General features: G+C 34.1%; 3 protein-coding genes across 6 annotated transcripts; all 3 read right to left on the bottom strand.

Annotated features, from left to right (window-relative positions):
* Nucleotides 1-5,599: 5,599 nt before the first annotated feature.
* LOC7480688 (uncharacterized) lies at nucleotides 5,600-8,612 on the bottom strand. 2 transcript variants are annotated; one of them, XM_024594450.2, is made up of 7 exons: nucleotides 7,658-8,612; nucleotides 7,300-7,368; nucleotides 7,095-7,208; nucleotides 6,705-6,983; nucleotides 6,478-6,591; nucleotides 6,014-6,086; nucleotides 5,600-5,918 (listed from the first exon to the last, which is right to left on the bottom strand). In XM_024594450.2, the coding sequence occupies exons 2-7, from the start codon at nucleotides 7,360-7,362 to the stop codon at nucleotides 5,881-5,883; spliced, it is 681 nt and encodes a 226-aa protein (XP_024450218.1). In that variant the 5' UTR covers nucleotides 7,363-7,368; nucleotides 7,658-8,612; the 3' UTR covers nucleotides 5,600-5,880. The 2 variants fall into 2 exon arrangements, with proteins under 2 accessions (XP_024450218.1, XP_002300825.1); XM_002300789.4 differs by having other exon boundaries at nucleotides 7,300-7,383; nucleotides 7,658-8,608.
* Nucleotides 8,613-9,306: 694 nt separating this feature from the next.
* LOC7480020 (homocysteine S-methyltransferase 2) lies at nucleotides 9,307-13,602 on the bottom strand. Of its 2 annotated transcripts, none has more exons than XM_002300788.4 (7): nucleotides 13,326-13,602; nucleotides 11,915-11,971; nucleotides 11,608-11,837; nucleotides 11,103-11,232; nucleotides 10,741-10,944; nucleotides 9,895-9,966; nucleotides 9,307-9,820 (listed from the first exon to the last, which is right to left on the bottom strand). In XM_002300788.4, exons 1-7 carry the CDS (start codon nucleotides 13,500-13,502, stop codon nucleotides 9,659-9,661), a joined length of 1,032 nt encoding a protein of 343 aa, XP_002300824.4. In that variant the 5' UTR covers nucleotides 13,503-13,602; the 3' UTR covers nucleotides 9,307-9,658. The 2 variants fall into 2 exon arrangements, with proteins under 2 accessions (XP_002300824.4, XP_024449897.2); XM_024594129.2 differs by having other exon boundaries at nucleotides 13,304-13,590.
* A 907-nt stretch (nucleotides 13,603-14,509) lies between these two features.
* LOC7480687 (serine/threonine-protein kinase STY13) lies at nucleotides 14,510-19,379 on the bottom strand. Of its 2 annotated transcripts, none has more exons than XM_024595865.2 (6): nucleotides 18,557-19,379; nucleotides 16,419-16,540; nucleotides 16,015-16,223; nucleotides 15,760-15,934; nucleotides 15,537-15,671; nucleotides 14,510-14,966 (listed from the first exon to the last, which is right to left on the bottom strand). In XM_024595865.2, exons 1-6 carry the CDS (start codon nucleotides 18,906-18,908, stop codon nucleotides 14,760-14,762), a joined length of 1,200 nt encoding a protein of 399 aa, XP_024451633.2. In that variant the 5' UTR covers nucleotides 18,909-19,379; the 3' UTR covers nucleotides 14,510-14,759. The 2 variants fall into 2 exon arrangements, with proteins under 2 accessions (XP_024451633.2, XP_052306305.1); XM_052450345.1 differs by lacking the exon at nucleotides 14,510-14,966 and adding an exon at nucleotides 14,973-15,254 and having other exon boundaries at nucleotides 18,557-19,373.
* Between the last annotated feature and the right edge of the window lie 5,222 nt (nucleotides 19,380-24,601).

The raw sequence follows: 24,601 nt of genomic DNA, 5'->3' as shown, positions 1-24,601 counted from the left end.
CTACTTGGCACCGATCACAGGTTGTCGAAGATTGTCCCAAGTCATTGTTGTCCAGCTAAACTCCCTCGTTTATACAAACGTGGCAACCCATTATCAGGCAGACAAGAAGATTTTCTATTCTGTTCCTGGGAAGTGCTTAATCATGCATACTTTTGTGATTTGGTGGTTGGTAATGGTGCTTCCCATTCTATGAATCTCTAACAGCGTGTTCTTGTTTGCTGCTTCTGTGAAGATGTCCAAGGAATAATTTTAGTATTAAACAGTAATTAAAACAAAAGGGGCCTTCAGTTTATGATAATTAGGATTAAAAATCGAAAAGGTGAGAATTGATGCCGGCCCAATCAGGCTCTTACTGGCTCCAAAATCAAAACCAGAGAGAAAGACAGAGGAATGCGCTGTTGCATGTAAGATTTTCTGGGGATGGTGCTCTTGAACACTGCATAACACAACGCACACTGTAGGAACATTAATTTTGACAGGCCCTGGCTTTCATGGCAAATCTTCCCCACAAGTGTACAACAAATGTAAATATAAGAAGACTGGGATCTAAATTAAAGACCATTGGGGCCCTGTTTTTAAATGCTCATCCAGAGGGCAGGAGGGGATTCTCATTCTCTGTCTGGAGATCTTCCTCTGTGCAAACTATTTTCATTAAAATGGTATCCAAGAGGAGAATTTTCTTTAAAAAAAGTTAACATGGTTTTTTTAATTTTTTTATAAAATAACACAAATAAAAAATATTTTAAAAAATAGCACCGTAATTAAAAAAAACTGTGATTTCTATTATTAACCAGTTTTTTTAAAAAAATTGCATGTAAGAACTGTGGTTTTTTAAATACCATGATTTTCATTTGCAGTTTATTTAATTACCACAAATATCAATATCGATTTTTCATGATATTTTTTAAAATATTTTTTTGTTAATAAAAAAAAATATAACACCTATGCTGGTTTGAAAAAATACCCCAGCGAGTAAGAGGACACCGTACATATACTTGGATTCAATATATAGAGATACGATTGTATTTATGAATCCTCAAATATTTATTTCATGGCCTGTACCTTATCAAATCGCCACGTAGGATTAATAGACCAGCAGCCGTCAGATTATTTACATAAATGGATATAGCGCAGTAAAATAAAATATTTTTAAAGTCAGTATAATTAAAAAAAAATAATAATTATTACAGTGATTAGTATGCGTAGATAGCATGTACGTACCAAGGTATATTGCGCATGTAGTATCTGTGCAATTCAAACTTCTTTTTTCTAACAAATTAATTCATCCTCTCATAAAATAATATGCATATTTTGTATTTTTATTCATTTTATAGTTATTTTTTCTTTATAAAACATAGGATAAATTAATTCGTTTAGAAAAGAACTCTCTTTTCCTCAAAAACATGTCATAAATTAGGTCTCTTCTTCTTCAACAATGTTTTTATGGTCCTCTTATCCATAACTTTCGGAACTTTATTGCTCATTCAAACTACAATAGCAAAAATTTAAATAAAAAAAAAACCACCACTGAATCCTAAGTACATGCTAGCAACTAGGATTTTTTTTTTAATATCCATTTATCAAGTGTACTAGTGCAACAAAAGACATGTTTCGAAAACTGCCTTGCCAACTTGTTCGAATTGAACGAAAAACAGCGATGTATAGGTTAACGAGGCAGTCAAAGGATGATGTTTGATTTGTACTTTGGGCAAAGTTTCTGCTCATTGTAGGAATTTGATTTCCTTTCTGTTTCTTTTTGCTTTTTCAGCTTTAAAAACACCCCCTCTCCAGCCAGCTTCTTTCCCTAGCACGGATTTCACCTTAAACCCGTTTTAAGATTGTGTTGATTTGGGCCTTTTATGCTTCGAATTGGAGTGAGATAGCTTTGTGTCCTTCAGTCATCCTAACCGCTAACCTATCGACATTTGCTCATTGCTTTAATTATGGCTCTGCCTCAATTTTGAGAATGTGTAGGTAGGTTAATTGGTCAGGTCTTGAGTTTATTTTTTACTAGTTAAAAGTTCGAGTCTCCTCAAAATTAATAAATGCTTAAATAATCATTAATTTCAGAGCATATAGAATTAGTCAAGGTATATACATGCTAATTTGAACACTCATGTTAATTAAAAAAAAATATGGCTCTACCCCCAGCTAAAGAGCAAATCAAAGGCAACACCCAAAGAGCAAATCAAAGCCATTACTAAATTCTTACCCAATTTTTGTTTTTCATTTTTTGAACAAGAATGGTTTTCATGCAACACTCAAAGGGAATGATTGCGGACTTCACTCTTTTGTTACGGAAAAAGAAGTACAATGTTTAGTAATTTAGTTAGAAAAAACAAATTAAAATTGGCCAGAGTCATGGTAAAAGATGGGAAAAGAAAAGAAGCAAAGCATCATCAAGAGTAGCTCTTGGGGCAACACCATCTAATCCACAGGACACTATCTCTACGAGCACAGCATAAAGAAACAGTTTGTGGAGAAGATGAGATATGGTTCAGTTTGCAAAGCTGTGTGGAAGTGAACAATGCACGAGGTTTGTAGTTGGTGCCCTCCATTTATGGTTTCCCAAGGGCCACTATCACTGACCCCTTCCTTCACATGGATCGCTCGGCAAGGGACAAACGGAAAAAATGGAGTAAACATGAGGGAGACAGACCCAATTTAAGCTATATATGCAGGAAACAATAGATTGCTTTTAAAAATATTTTTTTAAAAAAAATTATAATAAAATAATATTTTAATATTAGTATATCAAAATAAACTAAAATTATTAAAAATAAATTAAAAATAAATGAAACAGCGGTTCAAATAGTGCGCAAAACATGACTCTCAATTCTGTGAATCAAAAGACAAACACACGTAGAGGCACATGTGTGAAGCCAAATGAGGGGAATGCGATCTTTTAATGATACTGACATTAAATGATATCTAAAGGGGATATAGCCATAGACCATAAATGTTATCTGCTTTGTCGCGAGCTCAGTAAATGTTTTTTTGATATAAAAAAATTGTTAGGCTAAACAAAATCCAATTCTTGAGTTTAAAATTATTTAAATGGTAGTTTAAATAATATAAAAAAACAATAATAAATAAATTTAAAAGAAAACAATGAAAAAAAAATAAAAAGAATCATACCTGAGCCTACCTAATTTATCAAACAATTCAATACTAACCTAATAGAAAAAAACAACAAAAAGAAAAAAAGAAAAATTTCAAAAAAAAAAAAAATATATCAGCTTAAAAAAAGAAAAAAAACCAAGAAAATCTAGGCAAACCTTCTAAACACAGTCTAATTTAAAAAACTTGAAACTTGTTAAATCTTGAACTCAAGTTCAATTAAGAAAATTATAACTATTAACCAATTTAATTTTGAATGATAAAATTATTAAAAAAATATTAATTAAAAAACCTACAAAAGCAAAAACAAAAACAACAATAAAAATAATGAGCATAAAATTTGAGAGAAAAACACCTAAGGAGGATGAAATTTGAAAAAAAAAAATTAAAATAATTCCAAACAAAATAAATAGCAATTAAAAAAATGAGTGTCAAATTTAAAAGATTAAAAAGTTATAGGAAATGAAATTGAAAAACATTTGTAATCTAATAGGTTATTTATATATTAAAAAATAGTAAAAAGTGAAATTGAAAAAAATTATAGAGAGCTAACCTAGAAGAATCAAACTCAAAAGATAAGAAAACAAAACCCCAAAAAAATATTTAAAAAACGGAAAAAAAAAACAAGCAAACTCAGACCAACTTTCTAAATCTTATCTGATTTCTAAAACCTGCAACTTGTGAAATCTTGGATCTGGATTCAATAAAAAAACTTAACTTTCAACAACTTTAATTTTGAAGGAAGAAATCGCGAAAAAAAATATTAACAAAACAAAATGAATGTGGATAAAATTTGTTAGAAAAAAAAATCGAGGATGATGAAATTTGAAAAAAATATATGATCCCAAATAAAATAATTTGCAATTAAAAGAATGATGGTCAAATTTAAAAAATTAAAATTATTGGGGTGAAATTGAAAAACATTTATAATTTGATAAATTATTTATAGATTAAAAATGAAAGGGGATGAAATAGAAAGAAATTATTGATTGCTAACCCAGTAAAATCAAAAAGCAATAAATGACAAAACAAACAAAAGATAAAAAAAAAAAAAAAAAAAAAAAAAAAAAAAAAAAACAAGAAAACATTGTTTTAGAAAAAGATAAAAAAAATTTTTAAGTAAATCTCTTAATCTGTGAAATCTGACCCGAATTTAATCAAGAAGCCTAATTTTCAATCAATTTAATTTTGAAGGATGAGATTGGTAAAAAAATATTAAAAAAACCCTGCAAAAACAACAAAAATAATAAGAAAAAAATTTGATAGAAAAAACCCAATAAAGATGCAATTTTTTAAAAAATAGAAAACATTTGTAAAAACCAAACAAATCCAGGTTAATATCCTAAACCTGGCCAAATTTTAAAAACTCACAACCTATAAAACCCTAGATCCAAATCCAATTAAAAAGTTTATTATGAGTCAATTTAAAAATATCAATTTTAAAAACTTTTCAAAACAACAAAATTGACAATCAAAAGAATAGAGATTAAATTTAACATGAAAAAAAAAAAACATTGAAGTGTGAAATCATAAAATAAAATCAGTTACGATTTAAAATAAAAACTTGTCGAAAAACAATTGACAATAAAAAAAAATAGAGATTAAATTTGACATGAAAAAAAAAACAAAGGAGGGTGAAATCATAAAATAAAATAATTTATGATTTAAAATAAAAACTTGTTAAAGCTAGAAAATTAACAATAAAAAAAATAAAGATTAAATTTGATAAGAAAAAAAGCAAAGGAGAGTGAAATTCATAAAGCAAAATCAATTAAAAGAATAATTCCAAACAAAAAAATTAAGGAGTAAATTCAATAAATTATTCAAGATAAATAACTCATAATAAAAAGAAAAAAAAAACCGAATATGAAGAACTAACAACTTAAAAGGCTATTCTTGAATTTTTAAAGGGCTGACGCAAAAATCTAAATGGGGGAGAGAGAAGAAGGGGAGGGGAGAAATGATTGTCGGTGCCAACCGTCGTGAATTTTAAAACACGCGCCACCTCATATGATCGGGGGCGCCGAGACCTTTCAAACACCACCCTGGAAGGGAATGTTTGGCGACTGAACAACCCGTAACACGCTGCTCGAACAGAGTAATTACGTGAAATAACAATGTCCCTGAACACCCTTAAAATTTACAATAAAAACAATGTAAAATAACAAAAAAAAAAAAAACCTTATGTGAGAATTCAATTAGTTGTTTTTAAAGCATCAAGTAATTATACTATTCTAAAAATTAAAAATATCCTTGAGTTGTAGGTATTAGATTATTTTATTACAGGGTTAAATGAATAATTTTAGTATACATTAAAAAACAAAATTACCAAACTAACCCTATACAATTCACAAAAAAACAATTGTGACATGATGAAAAATGTTTGCTCTGGCTGTAGTTCTTAGGAGTTGTCAGGAACGCTCCATAAAACTTCTATACAAAGCAAAAGGTTATGCGATTCAAACTCGATGGCAAAATCTTTAAACAATCTCGTACATGATATGATATATCGCATTTGTCATGTAAATGACCAACTCAAGATCATTTGATTTGGATTCATCAACTATTTTAGCGGTAGATTGTCATGAATAGAAACCTATTGAACCCCTGGCCGAACATGAAAACTTGTTTCATAAATCACAACTTGTAGGTAAACGCACATGCATAAGAATACAGAAGCGAATATAAATTGTCATAATGTTGATTACTTCGACGGGCACCTCATCCTCGTACCTAATGCGGAACAAATAGTGGAAAAGTTTATCCAATCATGGTGCGCTTCCGACCTCTCTGTCGAACTGTAATAGGTTGTAAAAGAAGAAAAAAAATGAGAATAGCATAACTAGAAAAAAAAAAGTTGAAAAGATGATCAATTAGAAGAGCCAGGTTGGACCTTGAGCTAGCTTGTTCAATGTTGATGACCACTGTTTTGAGGACTTCCTGTACCCGGCCAGTATGCGATCCATCTGTACAAGAAAACAGAACATTAGCAAAGTTCCATTTGCAGGATTCTACTCAGTTCCATTTTAACTTCACAAACAGTAAAAGAGAAAACTATCAAAAAGAACTTTAAGAGCATAAGATTCAGCAGTTGCTTTAACAAGTTCACTATGACAATTTGTTAAACCGGGCTCATTTCTGCATTTCTATTCCAGTACTAACTAAAAAGGTGAAACTCAAGCAAAATTCTAAATAGGTCTACTGTTTGATTCTCGATGTATTTAAAATCCATGGCAATTTCTCAAATAGTTTCTTCACATTCTCGATGCATCCAAACTCCTTTTCCTTGCATCTTGTCAGCAATCCAAGATAGTATACATGAAATTAAGATATGATGAAAATTTAGTCTTGGCTCACCACATTCCCACATGAAGAATGCATTGAAAGTAAGGCTCGTTCCAGTACATATAAATCAACAGCTTTATCTTCAGGAAGGGTTGAAGTGAAGCTCAAGCCAAAATCAATCAGTACCTGAGAGAAGATATTTCCGGTTGTGATGCAGGAGATATAGTAACAATCAAGCATACAATCAGAGAAAACAAAGATTCCTTCACCCCCCAACATTAACAGATAACATAACTCACCAATTGATTGGTACCAGTCCGAATTAGCATATTTGATGTTGTCAAGTCACCATGAATAAGACCACCATCATGTAGTTTTCCAATTGAATCACCAATTTGCATTGCGATGTCATCCAATCGTTCTTCCACAACGCCATTTAACCCAAATTCAAGAAAGATATCTTTCACAGAAGGACCCTCAACATACTCAAATGTTAGAGCGTGCAGAAGAGGATCCACAGCATACAACACAGGAGTAGACACCCCTAGTCGTCTCGCCTTCGTCATACACCTGGCTTCCTGCTCCCAAGTTTATACAAAAAAAAAAAAAGATGTTCAGAATTGCTTTAACAAATTTTGTAGCGAAAACCAGTGAAGAAAGACCTTATGGTTAAAAAAAATCTCCCTCACCGCATTTAAACGCTTGATAGTAAGTTTAGAATCCAAAGTTGGATGCCTATACTTCTTCGAGAAACGTTCCTTAACAATAGACCTCCTCCCAACAAAGCTTGACTCAAAAACCCTCTGAAACAGAACAATCAAACAAGCATAAGCTATCGCATCCTGTAACATTAGCAATATCATGAGAGAGAAACAATGTTAGAACTGAACTCACCGCTTCAGCTCCCTGTTTGATCAGAATGAGGGAGCTATCTTTGACCTCTGCATCTATCTCCATAATGTTCTGTATACCCACAATCTTGCCATTTGTATAAATTAGAAGCAACAAACTATCATTTTTCCCAACCAAAAGAGAAAAGGAAATTAATTTTCACAAAAATTAATTTTTTTCCCTTTTTTGTATTCTCTTCCAGACTTGCAGAGTGACACTAATTTAAGGTAAGTCAAAGCAAAAGTATGAAAAAGGTAAAGCAATTCCATATCTCTTGTAGCAAAAAAAAACAGAGAGAGACGAAACGGTAAAATAGAATTCCTTGATGAATGATTATAGAGAAGAAGAGTATGAGAGGTACCTCTGTAGTGTTTAATAGAGCTACAGAGCAGCCGCAACGAGGAAGCGGAGACACACGGATGCTGCTTACTCCTTACCCTCTCGCTTCAATTTCCCTCCTCTAACTTTTTTGGCGCAAGTTAGAGAGCATCCCTCTCAACACGATGCCGTTTCCAGTAACAGAAGGGGCGTTTTCGTAACTACACTTGAAAAAACGATGACAAAAACGTGCGAAACCCTAATCTGGTTTTTAGCTACAGAACGTTGAAAAACGGGAATTAATTAAAGTCATATAAGCAATTTACACAACTAATTGCTAGTTGGTAATTAATTACACGGCGATGCCAACAACATCATAACAATTACACGCGAACCTAATACAGTACAACCAATGAAAAGCCTCCACGTTAGGATCCTCTCCATCACAGCATCAGACAGACACAGTAACCTGCACCGCCCCACCTCTATACCCTGCAATCCTGCCCCGAACTCAACTCCTCTCCGAGGCAGAATCAGCAATTAATTTAACATTACCACGTGAAAAGTAAGGAGAGGCGAGTTGGTTGAGCCAGAGAAGGCAGGTGAAGTCACCAGTTGACTGTGAATTTCAGGAATTTATTCGGTTTTAGATCGCAGGAGGCGGAACACCGAGGATTACAGTGCGGGAGATGGTAGTGTTTTTGCGAGGGGGGTTGGGTTAGAGAGCGGAGAGATCCAAGGCTAGGGGTTTTACGTGTGTGTTTTGCAAGTCTTGGAATAAAAAGTGTAAAAAAGAGAAGCAATTAGCAGATATCTAATTCTACTACACGGGGTTTAAAGAGAAGGGTGTTTTTGTTAATATATTTTCGAGTGGATGGTCGTTTTGTACTGACAAAACAATGTCGTGACTGTAGAAAAACAAAATTGAACGAAGAAAAAGCTGCCATTCCAGCAGAAGGAGAAGAGGAAAAGAGAGCTTGGTCAGGCTAGGGGGGGGGGGGGGAAGTGGTATCTGCATTTCTTGGTGACAGCAAAGGTTCTAGCAAAGGAGCTTTGGGAGTTTTTGAGTTCTGCATTTTGTTGCTCCTAGCAAAGGTTCCCTCCTAGCTCCTGACCAGAACTGCCTTTTGACACTTTACTCTTAATTATGTTCCAGATTTTGTGATTAAATCACCATTTATTTTTGGTGCTTGGATGTGTTTGAAAAATGCACTTGAATTAATAATTTTTTTTATAATTTTAATGAATAAATATTAAAAATTAAAATAAATATTTTAATATACTTTCAAATTATTAAAAATATAAAACACACTAAGGATTTTTTTTTATATAAATATATTAAAATAATATTTTTTTATTTTTTAAATTTATTTTTAATATTAATATATGATATAAAAACATAAAAAAAAATAATTAAAACAAATAAAAAAATGATAGAATTTATTTTTATTTACAAATATATCAAAATGATATTTTTTTTATTTTTTAAAATTTACTTTTAACATTAAGATATTAAAATGATATAAAAAAATTTATTAAAAATAAAAAAAAAATTTATATTTTTTTAAAAATTGATATGAAAAAAAAAAAATTATGATGCCGTTAACCTTTCACTGTTATTCGAGTGGGTTGGCTTGTGGTAAGTTGCTCAAGAATCAAAATAACGTTCAAATTAAACGATTTTATAGGGGGTTATTAGATGGTGATTTGAAATACCTTTATTTAACTTGAAATAATGTCTTCCGACAATACAGAAACCAAGACCGTAGATCCTCGGGTCAGCCTTACACCGGTATATAAAAAAAAAAACCAAAAAAAAACAGGAAGAAGCCGTGGATCCTCGGGTCAGAAAGAGTTCATCAGGAGTCACCTTCTCAATACAAGTAGCTCATGAAAAAGAAACCTCAGTCTACAAAACTTCAACTCAGGCCTTGATTTAGATTTGGTTAGACTCTCCCTCCACACCAGGGAAAAAATCTCAGACCATGCAAAGCCCTTTTCAGCATCCATGTTTGGGTTTGGAATTACATTATCCTCTCCGTGGTCAGTGCGAGGATAGAGCAGCAGATCTATTGGGAAGAGTCTTGTATATGGCTCTGATAGTATGAGGAGTTGTTCTACAACAGCCTCCAACAAGAGCAGCCCCGATCTCACACCATTTGTTTACATATGATACAAAATCTTGATCCGATATGCCAGTATTTTGCTGCAACCGAGAGTGAGTTGACACAGTTAAATTTAAGAAAAGTATTTCTTACAAACGAGGCAAAATGAACTCACCACCCATTCCTTTCGATCGCCATCGTAACTCTCACCGCTGTTGGGATAAATAAGTATTGGTTTTGTAGTCACCTGATAAAATCACACAGTGCCAGACAAATGTTAACTTTAATTCTAATGCTGATAAATATACTAAACACATGGAATCAATTCTTATTTTTGTATCCAGCAACTATTTTAACATAGAAATCATAAATTCAAGGGGCAGGTGGTATTGCTGTTGCCTACAGTATAACCCCCCACCCAAGTGATCTAGCATCAAGAGATGTTCAAAACTAACAGTTGTCCATTACCACATTCTTTATACCAACATTGCATAGTGGAATATAGTGCAAGACCATTCTGGACAGAGAAAAAAACCATCAATATCATCTGACATCTCTAAAAACCAAGGAGCTTATCACGATTGTAAAACTCTTAAAATTCAGTTCTAAATTCAATCAAAGTCCTTGACTTTTTAACTAAAGAAAAATTGTGATAATTTTAAGTTCACACTGTTGCAGAAATTAGGCAATTGTTAATAAATTTACCACAAAAATATAAATTAAAAAATAACCTACGTGTAGTCATTGACAACTAATTTGATACCAATTTGAGGACATAGATTGCGAGTATTGTCTTAGGTTCTGCTTGCTTCATAATTATTTATATTTCTGGCATGGGATCAAATAAGTTCATTAACAAAATACAGAGTTTCAATGATCATTTATTGTACAAATGAATAGCTCTGACTTTATATCAGATGGAGATACTTATGACAACCAGTAATGAACACTGAAGTTCTGTGATTTATTAAGAGCATTTAAAAATGATAAGAAAAGAATAGAAGGAACACGAAAAGCATACCTTCTTAATGGACAGAATCAGTTCATGAATAAACCTAGGAGGCGTGCAGTTGATTCCCACAGCAACTGCATTCTTGCATGATTCGGCAATGGAGGCACATTCAAGCAAAGAGTCACCGCTGACTACATTAATGCCATCCTTAGAGTTAAAAGAGAACCATGCAGGGATCTTTATGTCTTCTTCCTCCAAGAGCTCGGCATATGCCTACACAAAACAAAGACCTAGTCAAAGGGAAAATAAGCACAGCAATGAATTGTGGCACCAGTATTAACTCCATTTCCTATTTCTTAGATTTGATCATGACATTCCTCTAAGAGCAAGAAATTAAGATAACGCAACATGACAAAGGATTCGATCAATACCTGAGCTTCTACCTTATTTGGAACTGTTTCAAATGCTATGAGGTCAGCACCTGATTCTGCTAGGATCTGTACTCTTCTGCGATGAAAATCTTTCAAGGTTTCAAGGGTAATCGCATCACCATAATTCCCACTGTAAAGGGAAAACAACAATTAGAGATAGAAAAACTATACTTTAGAGTTTTCTTACGTGAAGGCCAGTAGGACAGCCTCATTGAGCAAAGACAGTGAACCACATTCCAATGCCATCAAGCTTATGACCATGGCCATTTACTCAGATCCAGTAAAGAACCCTTAAGATTTAGTCTCCACATCACTATTAGAATAAAAAAGAAAATAACTAAAATTTTCTAAGATCCAATAAAGCACTCCGAAGATTAAGTCTCCACAAAGCTTTTAGAATAAAAGTGCATATAACTAAGACACATGACTGTCAATTGGTGCTTGATACAAATAGGTATAGGCAGTGATGCGGCTCATGCAATGACTTAGTTAGAGGTCAACTCACCTGTACTCAGATCCATCAGCTAAATAAGCTCCATAGCTTCCAACGGAAGCTGCAACTAAAATAGGTCGATGTTTCAGAACCCTACCATCATCACTTCCATCAGGAGAACCTTCTCTGCATCTACCATAATATATATCCCGTGCCTCACAAGCAATTTCCACACTTTTCCTGAGCAAGGCTTCGCTGTCTTCTCTGGAAAAACCTTTTGCCTCGAATCCCTGAATGGTGGCCTGTCCACATTCAAGCGAAACTGAGCATAAGTTCCACAGAGAGAGAGAGAGAGAGAGAGAGAGATCATTGTTATTACCTGATAAGATGCTGTGATGATAATATCTGCACCAGCTTCAAGATAGTCAAGGTGTACCTGCTCAATCAAGCAACACATTAACCAATGGAACGATACCACATCAGCATTCCATATGATTTCATGTAGAGCTAAAAATATTTTGAAAAGATTGCTAAATAAAAAAAGAAGGCAGCAATTCCTAATATGTTAGTTATTGATCCATTATCGATATTGATAACACATGAATTCTATGAATTGCATTTAGTTTTCCGAAACAGAGCTTCTATTAATGGAATCGATAAAATACTGTTTCCAGTACCAATTACAGACATTTAAAACCTTTTCTCCGTAAAAAGTTAAGTAGAAAAAAACCTGCAGTTAAATGGAATTTTTCCTAAGATGAAAGTCATTGTGATTTCTGGGAATTAAACTTGTTTCCTATTACGTTAATTTCTTTTCCTTTTTTTATATACATTAATTATATTTCTCATGCATAAAGTTTTAGGGATATATTTTTCTTGGGTTAAAATGAACAATTTAAGTAAGAAAAGCAAAAATTTCACAAATACAATCAATGTCGGTAAATAGAAGATTCTGGCATATCATCACTAAAAAGGGGTTGGAAAAAAATGAGCGTGATGTTTTATGTATTTAATGTTCAAAACCAATGGATGCTTGTCCAAGTTCAACGTTCAATCCTTAGATCAACACACTTAAAATTACTTACAATTGTGTATTCTTGAAACAAATAGAAAAAAACCAGAGTGGTCCAATATCATAAAAATAAAATAAGAAAGCAGGGTGGTTCAACTTCGATACAGTATACTATATTAAATTCTCTGAAATCGCTGCCAAATTCCAACCAATACAAAACAGCATAGCTGAGTGATTGTAGCCAAGTAAGCTAAAAAAAAGAAGTGATAATTCACATCTACTGAGTTTGCACTACCAAACAACAATCAAATCTAAGAAGCTGATTCCAGAAACACAAACCCACACCCAATCATAGATGGATATAGCTGAAAACAGCCCACATGGCGGTCCGTACTCTTCACCAATTTAATTTTATTTTATCACTGCCCCATCTCTGTTGCAAGCTGCTGCCACTCATTCACAATCAAAATCTCCAATTTGACCCCCCCCCTCCTCCCATTTCTCTCCAAGGGTTCTAAAATCACAGATTCCCCTTTTCGTGACATGAATTCTAAATTTCTGTCAGCGAAAATAACACAAATTTTTCTTTCTTTGTTAAGTCTTAGATTATTTTATTATTATTATTTGAATTACAAAAAAGATTATAGGGTCTAAAGGCACCATTTGGTCCGCACTTAAAAGAGAAGGATACACGAAAACTAAAGCAGAGGCAACATCAATTTCAACGGAAACAGAAACACATCGGGGTGTGCGTACAGAGAGAGAAGAGAGGGGGTACCGCACGGACGAGGTGAGGGGAAGTAAGGAGACATTTGGCGCTCCAGAGGGGATCGTTGAGGTCAGCCCCATGCCGTTCGAGCTCCGTCGCGAGACCGCCGTCGATAATGGCAACGCCACCTGATTGGCGGAGGAAATCGGTCATAAACGACGAGGTTTCGGCGGCTGGGTGGGACATCTTAAAACTTGTGTCGTTCCGGAAGTGGGTTTTTGTGTGTTTTAAAGTTGTTAGGCGCGGCAGTGTCGAGACAACTGTGAGATTGCAGTTGCGCTTTGGTTTGACAGGAGTATTTATAGAGTACAGAGGTTGTGGAAATTCACACCCAAGACTCTTACATATTAGCAATAATGTCCTTTCCACTTTGAATGTTTACTTTCCAGCCCCTAGTGTTTATAAATCTTGTATCCATGTCCTTCGAGAGTCATTTAATTTAACAAAATAAAGTGGTAGAGAGCTTCCTTTTTTTTTTAAAGAAGAACAAGGTAGATATTTAAGTATTTAAAAATTCATTAATAAATATTCTTTTTAATTTTACAATCATGTGAAATATTGAATGATCAATCACCAATCTCCTCGTGTTAAATCATTCGAGATACGAGTGCAAATGCTATAATAAGGAGAGAATGCTGTCAAGCAGAACTCTAATGATAATTAGCCAACATTAATCCCATCACTTTCTTCAACTCAAATCATAATCACTATCTCATCCAACCTACACGTAGAAGGGTAGCAATGGCTGCTTATCTGCCAGACCAGTGGCGGCTGATGAGGAATTCCACTCTACCAACATTAGCAACTTGCCACTTGCATTTATCCCCTCGGCCACAAGATGATTTCCACTTCTCTGACGCAATCCGTGCACGAAACACCACCACTTGCTTATCCAATAATATCGTCATCAAAATTGCACAGGTAAGGATCCCAAATGCTTATCTTTAGTTGTTTTCGTAGCTGCAACATGCTTTAGCATCCTTTGATTCTCATCTTGGAGAATAATTTTACAGCACTACTACTTGCTTCAGCTGCTTTAGTTTTAGGCAAAATATGTTCTTAAAACCTACCTGATTCGACCCTTGATGAGAAAGAAAAACTCAAACTTTTGGTTACAGGCCAAATATTATTAAAATGGAAAGTTTTGATTCATTTTCATCTGCGTTTACTGTGGTTTCTAACTGCCATCCATCTTGATGTCCATGATGTACTCACGGAAAAATATAAAGAATAAATGTGTAGCTCCAACATTTCCAAATTCTATAATTCTGTGCAACAAAGAAATGCAGAGCTAATATCAATACACTGATAACATGTGATGAATCAACTAGACGCAGAAATTCTCTGGCATCTAAATTCTTAGTTCATGTGCTAGAGAAACCTGCGATCTAGTGGATTGCTTCAATACTATGAGCATCAAAGACTGGTGGAAGGTAAAAGGTGTTAGGGACCACGAGCTGGGGTGAAACACAAGCAGCCAGTTGATTGATCTTCAGGTAACATGCCACCCCCTTTGCTTGTATCTATTGCTTCGAGCAGCCTAACTACCTCGTCCATCTCAGGGCGCTTCTCTGGATTTGCATCCCAACATTTTCGCATGACACTTGCTAATGAACTTGGGCAACATCTAGGAATTTCTGGCCTCAAATGCTGCCAAGATCGTTTCAACATTGAAATTATCAACATAACATGGTAAGTTAAAACTGCGAACAGGCTAGATTCCAAAAAGGCAATGTCCAGTGCAACCAAATTAACAGTGTAAGATGTAGTCCAACCAAGGTTGATAAAACTTGCACTAATCAGGTCACCTGGTCCTATGGATCAACATTATGATGACAATAGAAAGAACACGGCTTTAATGCTATTACTCAAATAAATAATCACACTCCCCTCAGCATCAAGCATCCAGTCATGTGTGTTAATCTTTGGGTCAGCTATCTCAAGAAACAAGAGATACCTTTAGTGCTTCTGCTCATACAAACATCAGTATTTTCACATTGCACGATAGCAGTTTTCTAGTCACATAAGTAAGTCTTTAGGTTCAACTCTGTAAGACATCATACATTATGCATCTCATAATACCATACTTAGGTGTTTTCCTCAGCATGCACCCTGGGAACTAATTGCAACTGCAGGGATCAAACTATGGGGCATTCCAAATTATAAGAAATAAAAATGGGGCCTCCCACTACAGTTATCAAAATATAAAAGCAAACAAACCTGTCGAACAACTGCAGATGAAACTTCAGCAAAACTAAGATCCGGATAAGGCATGTCACAGCAATAGATTTCCCACAAGCATATGCCAAAGCTGTATACATCACATTTCCTGTTGTAAGGCTTACCATCCAGGACCTGGACAATCACTTCGTGTTAAACTCTTTTGTAAGGATTTCATGTGAAGGGAAAACTACAACAACAGAAAAGGAAGAACAGTGGATACCTCAGGGGCCATGTATCCAAGAGTACCGGTTTCCCCAGTCATATCCCTTGGGTTCTGAGCCTCAACTCGAGCAACACCAAAATCAGCAATTTTCAAAGTTCTAGTAGCATCTAACAACATATTTTCTGTCTTAACATCACGATGTACAATCTTTTTAGAGTGAAGGTAGCTCAGACTGCAAAAGTGGATAAAACCAAACAAAATCTATAAATAAACACCGAATAACAAACATTTTAATTGAAAATATTTACTTACCCCCTAGATAAGTCCAAGGCAAGTTGAATCACAATCTTAAAGGCAAGTTTCTTTCTCGTATTTCTGATTAAAAATTTCTTAAGCGTCCCACCTGGAAGGTACTCAACAACAACACAACACGCCCTGGAAGGAGGAGAATTGACACTATCACTTGAAGAACTTTTGGAAGGGATCTTCAGGTTGGAAGTTCCCATTGAAGCTCCAACAAACTGTCATGGATAATTATAGTTATAGATTTTAAGATGATGATACAATGGCAATGCATCAAGAAAGCTTGTGATGGAAATCTATGGAACAGAACCTATCACAATAGAAAAGCAAGAAAGAACTTCGAGTGATTTTTTTTATCAATGAAAGGTAACCGCAGAAGACATCAAGCCATTGATTGACAGAGTACCCTTTACCTTTGTAACATTAGGATGGTCAAGCTTATGCCAAACAGCAACCTCTTGCTTGAATGATGCCCGGAGAGCAACAGTTTCAGCAGCAGTAGCAATGCCATCCTCCCCCCAGTCCAATACCTTCACTGTAATAATTAATAGTTGGCAGTGAGGAATTTGCTGAGACAAGTACGTATTGCACATTTGGAGTGGAAGTTTGATGTTTTAGGCGATTATAATAGGTTGGGTGGCGGAATAGACATTTCACATTATCATCATGCCATAACATATACACAGACACGCTTAAAAAGTATCAAACAGACATCGTAGCTTCCTACATTGGGACCAATCTTAACAGCAATGCTATCAAACAATTTGTGGTTAAAAAAAACTTTATATGGATACTGCTTGTAAAATAATGACACCTATAACATCTATAACAAAGGAATTTCACCAAGTCTTTTTCTCATAAATTTGAAGCAAGATTATGCATGTCCTGCTAGAAACGAGAAATGATTTTGGAGGGTTACAATGCACCTCGCAATTCTAGGATTATTTCCAGTTTGTTATAAAAACATGTCATTCTATACACATCATCCACTGTCAGTACAGAACACATCATTGCACCTCTACAGAACAGCATAATTGACTCATTGTAGCAATCACATAATAGCAGGATGAAAGAAGGTTAAGGCCAATAAAACCAATAATCTGCAGGCTCAACTTGATCTTCGTTCTCCATTCAATGAACATTGTATATTCACGGTCAAAGGGACAGGAAGCGTAAATTTAAAAAAAAAAAAAAAAAACAGAAAGAAATGAGAACTTGAACACAAAGAATGCTTTAGAACATTGACAGGGGGAAACAGAGTATTGCAATAGAAAATATCTAAAAATAAAAGTATTCAAATTCAGAATTTTTTAAATAGCTCCTTCAAAATAGAGTTTGCACTCAGTAGATTTACTTGAAATTTTGTACAATCTTTACAATTGTATTGTAACAGGGTTTGCAAGGAAGGGAATGCCTCCTCTTGGGTAAAACTGAAATATTCAAAGAAATGCACGTTTTAGCATATAACCGAACTTTTCAACATCCAAGGAATTTAAATCATTTGAGAGTGGGAAGGATTCAGAAAGACACCCTTTCCTTCAGCAAAACACCGAGGATTTAAACAAATATATAACTAGTTCAAAACTCCTTCATACAAGCACCTCAGCCAAATTTATGTGACATCGCAAAAGCTGGGTAGGTGCACTTACCATGACTCGCTCAAGCCATGCCTTTTGCTATCTCATTCCAAACAATGAAGCACAACCAAAAAAGACGAGAAAAAATTAAACCAGAGTATTTACTCAGATAAAAAAAATCAAGAGGGACAAAAAGAAAACTTAACCAAGGATGTTTAAGAATACTAATCATTGGTTCAAAAAAAAGTGTCAAACGTCATGCCTTACTGTTTAATGTCAAAAGTTTTACGTTCATCTTATCTAAAAGAGATATGAACTAAAAGTCAGCTTTCCTATAAGCCACTGAACCAGTGATGCTTCCGCCGCATACTTTTCAACCCTCTCTGCCTAAGCATTATGCACCAATAACGAATTTTATGAGCTCTCGAAAACACAATCCAGACAAAAAGAAAAAAACGTGTGCAATAAGATACATACAGTTGCAGTTATAAAAACAACATAATTTACATGGAACGTAAATGGACTTGTTTGGAATTGCGGTGCAATAGCTTGAGATTTTTTGAAGCTTCAAATTAATTATTATTTTTATATTTTTCATTGTTTTGATGTCCTAACAGCTACCTTTTATTCTGTCCCATAACATAAATGTTTTAAACATATCATCAGACTTGACATCTAAATTCCTTTACCACCTTTTTACTTTTCTACATGTGAAGAAATTTACAGCTACCTACTGGCCATTTATCACAGACAGAATATTTCACAATTTCATTTCAGAAACTCATAAGGAATTCATTCAGAGTTTTACTACAAAAAGTTATCAGAGGTAAACTCTCAAATTATCGAAATTTCTTTAAGTCAGCAACTAAAAATGAATAAAAAACATGAAAAGAAAAGAACTTGAATTCCAAAATTGAATGAAAATTTCCGGAAGGAAGCAGGAAAAGGAGAAAAATAAATAAAAACTGCATTACCAGCAACATCTTGGCCATCGTAATTGCCTCTATACACAACCCCATAAGTCCCATAAGCAATAACATGCCTTATATCCAATTTTCCCAAATCAATCTCCCACTCCTCCTTTCTTGTTGATTGCACTTCCATATCCCTTGACCATGCACGGCTTAAATGCTTCTCTAGCTGAACATCCCAGCTCTTGAAATCTATTTTATCTGCTCTAAAGTACATTTCTTTATTGCTCATACTACCCACTTTAGAGCCCAATTTCGTCTCTTCTGCATTTGAAACAGTTTCTGCTTCTTGATGAGTATTGCTTTTCTCTTCCTTCACTGCCCCTTCTGCTTCCTTTCCATTGCTAGATTCCATTCTTCTTCTTCTTTGTTTTTTTAAGTTTAAAGCAGAAAACTTTACTCTTATACAATTTATTTATTTGAACTATCAGCACAAGAACATACTTGACACCAGCAAACCTTCAAAATCATTTAAATCATGAAAAAATATAATCACTACACTTTATTTTTGAAATCCCAATTCACAATTATGAAATTCGAAAAAGTTCGGAAATTAATGAAAAACAGAAGCGAAGAAAGAAGAAAATTAAAAGAAAAACCCTTAATATATAAATACAAAAAACCCCCACGAAAAAAGAAAAAAAAGTTATATATTGCAGAAACGAAGAGGGGAGAAAGAGAGAAATAGAGGGCAATGAGAAAATAAGGGTTTTGTGGAGGAGAATTTAAGAAGGGAAGGGAGAGGGAAAAGGAGCCAATCAAAGGAAAAAAATTTGTGTTTTTTTAAAGAGAGAAGAAAAAAAAATAAAAGCGAAGAGGCTCGAGCGGCCTGAAATAGCCGCGTGGCTGTTTCAAAAAGCAAACACTTTTCAACTTGTTTTTATTTTCTCGTTCTTTTTTTTTTAACGTCTATGGCTGTTTTTTTACCTGTCACTGTCATTTTTAACGCATGTTAAAAAAAAATACATATCACTTTTAACGGAGTTACCGGTATTTTAAAGATTTACCGCGGCTTCCTTGCTTTTCCTTGAGATCTCGCGTGGCCAGTTTGCTATCTTTTTTCTGTTTACTTTTGCTTTTGTTTCAAGAGTGGAGTTAGCTGACTAGGGGCACTTTGCATTATTTTACTCCACGTGGCTCGTTAAAAGGAGATTTATGAGATTATGATGTAAAATATTTTTTAAAATATCTTTATATTTTAAAATATTTTATTTTTAAAATTATTAAAAATATTAATTTAATATTTTTTCAAGTCAAAAATACTAAAAATCAGAAACAGAAATGATGTCAAACACACTAAAAATTAAATAATATAAATATTACATATGATAATTGATAAAAAAAACCTAAAAAATAAATATTATGGACCTGGTAGCAGGTCATGATTTTTTAAACCCAGCTTAACCCGACTCTACTCTATACTTTATATTTCTTTTCTTTTTATTTTTGATAGTTTATAAATTGAGTATTTATTTTTATAAATATTATAGATTATTTGCTCTTTATTTATATGCTTTTTGTTTATTTATGGAAATTTTAAAATATTATTGTTAACTTATGTTATTTATATGATGAAAGATAATAATAAAAAAAACCTCATTATAACACAAATATAGATGGAATTAAAAATTAGTTCACATGGCTACAAGACTGAGTTGAGGGTGTACACGATCTAAGACTCGGGTAGTGAATTGTATTTTTTGATTTAGATTGACTCGAGTTTTAATTTTTTTAAAAAAAATAATTAAAAAAATCAAGCAATATCTATGGAATAACAACTTTTGTGGCAGAGAAGGTTTCTTCGCTGCATATACCCACCTTGAAGAATAAATAGTTAGGGGAATTTAGGCTCAATGTTCATTGGGGCTTTGACAATGCATTGCATGCCCTTGCGTGACATCAAGAATCTTCTTATCACAAGCTGGCCATACTGATGAGGACATCATTAGACTAGAGATTTGATAACGTGTGAATCATGAATATGGTTGATGAAACAAGATTTTATTGATATATTTTTATTTATAAATGTTAAATCAAGAAAAATTAATGGATATAATTTTTTAAAATTCTCGAGCTTGTTGGGCTGACACGTGCTAGTACTAAATATATCTCAATGAAAATGTGTTGGGTCTAATACCAACCAAACTTTGAAATGATTGAGCTTGACAATGTGTCAAACACAGCCATGATTAGACTTGACAGTTTTCTAAACTCAGCTATAATTAGACTTAGCAGATTTCCAAGCCCAATCCCAGGTGGTCTTGGCAAGATGCCAAGCCTAGTTATAATTGGGCTTGACAGTTTTTCAAGCCCAACCCTGGATGGGCTTAACAGTGTGTCAAGCTCAGCCTTAAGGGGAGCTTGACAATGTGCCTAACACATCCACGATTAGGCTTAATAGTGTGTTAAGCTTAGCTTCGGCTGAGCTTAAATCTATCATGACTCGTTATTTCTTTATTTTTTAATTGGATAAAATGAATATAATATGATTTCATTCTTTACTGAATATATATTTTCAAAGTATATGTCTTTAAAACATTATTGTATTTTTTTTTTAAAAAAATATTTATTTAAATATCGAAGAGTTTCTATTTTCATCAAAAGAAATTTTTTACAGATATTAGTCACAAACCATTTTACCTTACCAAATATCAAATATAAGAAGATAAATGAGATTGCTAGGAATCACTAACCTACTATTCAATCCAAAAACTTTATTCCCGGACTAATTTTTATTTTTAAGACTTCATTAATACCCTGGAGAATAGCCACCAGTCAGGCAATTTCCATGGAGAATTCCTGGATCTTTCACTGTCTGTCTAGACAAGCCAGCTAACATTAGAATCGACACTTATTCCAGGAAGGTTGCCACCTACCTAACATGGCTGCTAACGAATATGCCACGGACGAAAGAAAAAAAAAACAAATTGGTAAAGGAAAAAAAAGTTTCGTGCAGTTTTTCACCCCAATTACTTGAATGCTTACCCCTTACTGGATTTGCCACCTTTCACATTCCATGGCCATTTTCATTTTAGACCTTCAAGTTTGGGATAGTTTATCTTGAGTCCTTTTAAGCGATTTGATTTGATCACTTTTTCTGGGTATGAAGGACTTGCATTTTACTCCATAAACTTTAATTATAGTTTTGCAGTCCCTAATCATTGCGAAATGCTAAGAGGACTACATTCAAGTTTTCATTCATAGGCAAAGACATTTCTATCTTAAAACTCTTGACTTTGCAATAATTTTTTTTTAAAAAAAGAATATTTTAATCCTACAAGTTTTTCTAAAAATTTTAATCAAAATCTTTTGTCCATATTGTACTAAAATTTCACTAGTCTTGAAAGATACTTGATAAACACAAACTAGTCGAGAACCCTAAAACAAAGAGAGGGAAATTTCCCTCGGATCTCCAACTGTTCTCTATTTCACCAAACCAGACAGGTTCAAAATCTACGCATATTCGAGGAAACTTGCCACTGAAATATAGTAAAGAGGAAACTTGCCACTGAAATATTCGAGTACAGATGAGGCAGCCAATTTACAATCAAGATAATCTCCTCGACACATCAACATCTGTTAGCGTAGCCTACAGGCGGTCGCAAAGGCTATCAACACAAGGGAAAACCGGGGATCGCAAGTTGGCTTTGTGTCACTGTCCCTCAACCGAAAGAGAGAATAGGGAAAAAAATATAAACCAAGCACCTGGCAGGAAAATTCTATTCGCACCACCAGATTAATCAGACTGAAGAATATATCAAATGGACTCTCGCCAGCAAATTCCATCATCAGCTACTTGTATTGCAACGAAAGCAACAATAATGCCTAGCTTGAATACGTTTACTGCAACTTGCAACATGATAAATAAAGTTTTAAGAAAACAAATTGCTCTCAAAGCAGCAGGACCTGTGCCGAATTTCACAGTGCTTAGCTAGTTGCTAACAACCGAGGCAATTAACGACGATTGGGTAACATTATTCCTTGCGTATTTATCATCCATCAGCATTCCTGCTCTGTTAAGGGTGTGTGACTGTGCGTTTGAAACATAATCCAGCAAGAGGTAAACTAGATTGGCGGTGGAACACTTTTAAGGAAGCCAGAAAAGCTTATTGTCAGAAGAGAAATCCTAGTTTACAACAGTTTCATGGTGTCATGTTATGAGGACGGCAGGATTTCATTATTACAAGCTAATTTCCCTACCAGCCCGCAGCTCAGTCGACTCCTCTAAATCTATCTAAGCGAATGATTGTAGCTGAAGTCTGTCATGAAATAGAAATTCACCATAGAAATTTATTCACCCTGGCCAAGAAAATAATATGATTCAACACCTGTTCTAGGAAAACTTCATATAAAGGAATACTTATGCCTTGTCCATCATGAATCAACCAATATAAATATCACCAGAAAAATGGCAAAACACGAGTTCATTGAGCAGGCCAACCCACCAAGTTATAAAATCGTTCGATAATATCTTGATAGTCTTCATAATGTCCATTAATTACTGTCTTCATGGACTAGTAGATAAGAAACTAGTACCAGAGTGCTTAAAAATCTGCCATGTCTGAAACTAGGAGTTTGTAGTGCAACAGTTAAGAGATTATAAGCAGAATTTAGGTCGACAAAATGGAAAATATGATGCTTGCTTTCATGATAATCAGGGCGGCAAGTCAGAGTACGAGCCAGGAGGTTGTAAATGAGCGAGTTATCATGGTATCAGACCATAGCCTCTTCACCTTTTGTCTTACTGCTATCAAATTACTTATCCTTGAACTTAATTTAACGAAGAGAAGAAACCTTCATGACGGATCACGGATCAAGATTTCTTTCTTTTTGGCACCAGACCCGTAATGATCATGGGCTCAAAATTTTTTTGACCCATTTCCAAACATTTTGAAGGGCTCGAGTTCTACCCGAGCTCAGGAAGAGGGGCATCCCCACCACCTTCTATTGGCTCCGGCGCTAGGCATCTCTAGCATCTTTTTGGAGGTTTGGACGCACTACTGCCTGAACCCAAACCTTAAAAGATATGTCTTACTCTATTTTTAAACTAAAAAACATGTGATGAATCCTTTTTTCTTATGTCGCCGTTAATATTTATGTAAAAAATATTATTTCTTATTAATACTTAAATAAGAGATATTTTGTTTCTCAAAAATATTTTCATAATAAAATTACTTTCAAGATCCAAGAGAAAAACAAGTTTTTATTAAGAACAAAAAAGAAGATATAGATTCGATACAACAAGAACAACATAAATCCTAGAACTTAAAACTTAAAACTATTTAAATATTTTTTCTATAAAATTATTGATTTTATCATTATAGAATCTTCAAATACTCTAAAAAAGAATTTTTTACTGCTATTGAGAGATATTTATCAAAGAAATTTACTGATGAAATGAGTTATTTCAAAAGACACTTCGTCACTTCAGAATCAGACACTCAATCAATCTAATATTCAACATAAAAAAACTTTATTCTATGAATACTTCTGATTGCAACACTTCGTCGCTTCAGAATCAGGGCCAATGCAATTGTGAAATTGCTCGATCGCTACGATGATAAATTGCTCCCCCTCCGCCTCCATTCATCAATAAGAAAGGATTATGGTTTTCGAGGTTTTCTTTCTATAGGAGGAAGGACCTGGTGTTTTTTCAGAAAATTCAGAACTCAGGAGTGAGGATGGGTCTAGATGCTTGAAAATTAATGGGCCATGAAAAGTATCTGGAGGAATGGTGCCTACCAAATTGATTTAATTGACCCTTGCGTAATTTAACTTTAATCGGACTCCAGTTAGGCCCACCGATTGAAATCCTAGTTTCTACAAAACCTAGTTTGCTTGAAATTAGAGCATAACATAATGTATCCAACCTAGCCCAAGCATGAATGCAACTAAATATATTCAGAGATTTTTTTTTTTTAAAAAATATATATATATATATATTCAGAGATTCTCATGATCCTGCAAGCGGTTTTGGGTTGTTTAAGATTGTGATTTGGATGACGTTTTTGAATTTTTTTTAAAAAATAATTTTAAATAATTTTAATA

The sequence above is a fragment of the Populus trichocarpa genome, chromosome 2 (assembly GCF_000002775.5).
Source record: "Populus trichocarpa isolate Nisqually-1 chromosome 2, P.trichocarpa_v4.1, whole genome shotgun sequence".
NCBI classification, from domain to species: Eukaryota; Viridiplantae; Streptophyta; class Magnoliopsida; order Malpighiales; family Salicaceae; genus Populus; species Populus trichocarpa.
This window is presented reverse-complemented; position numbering and strand designations above follow the sequence as displayed.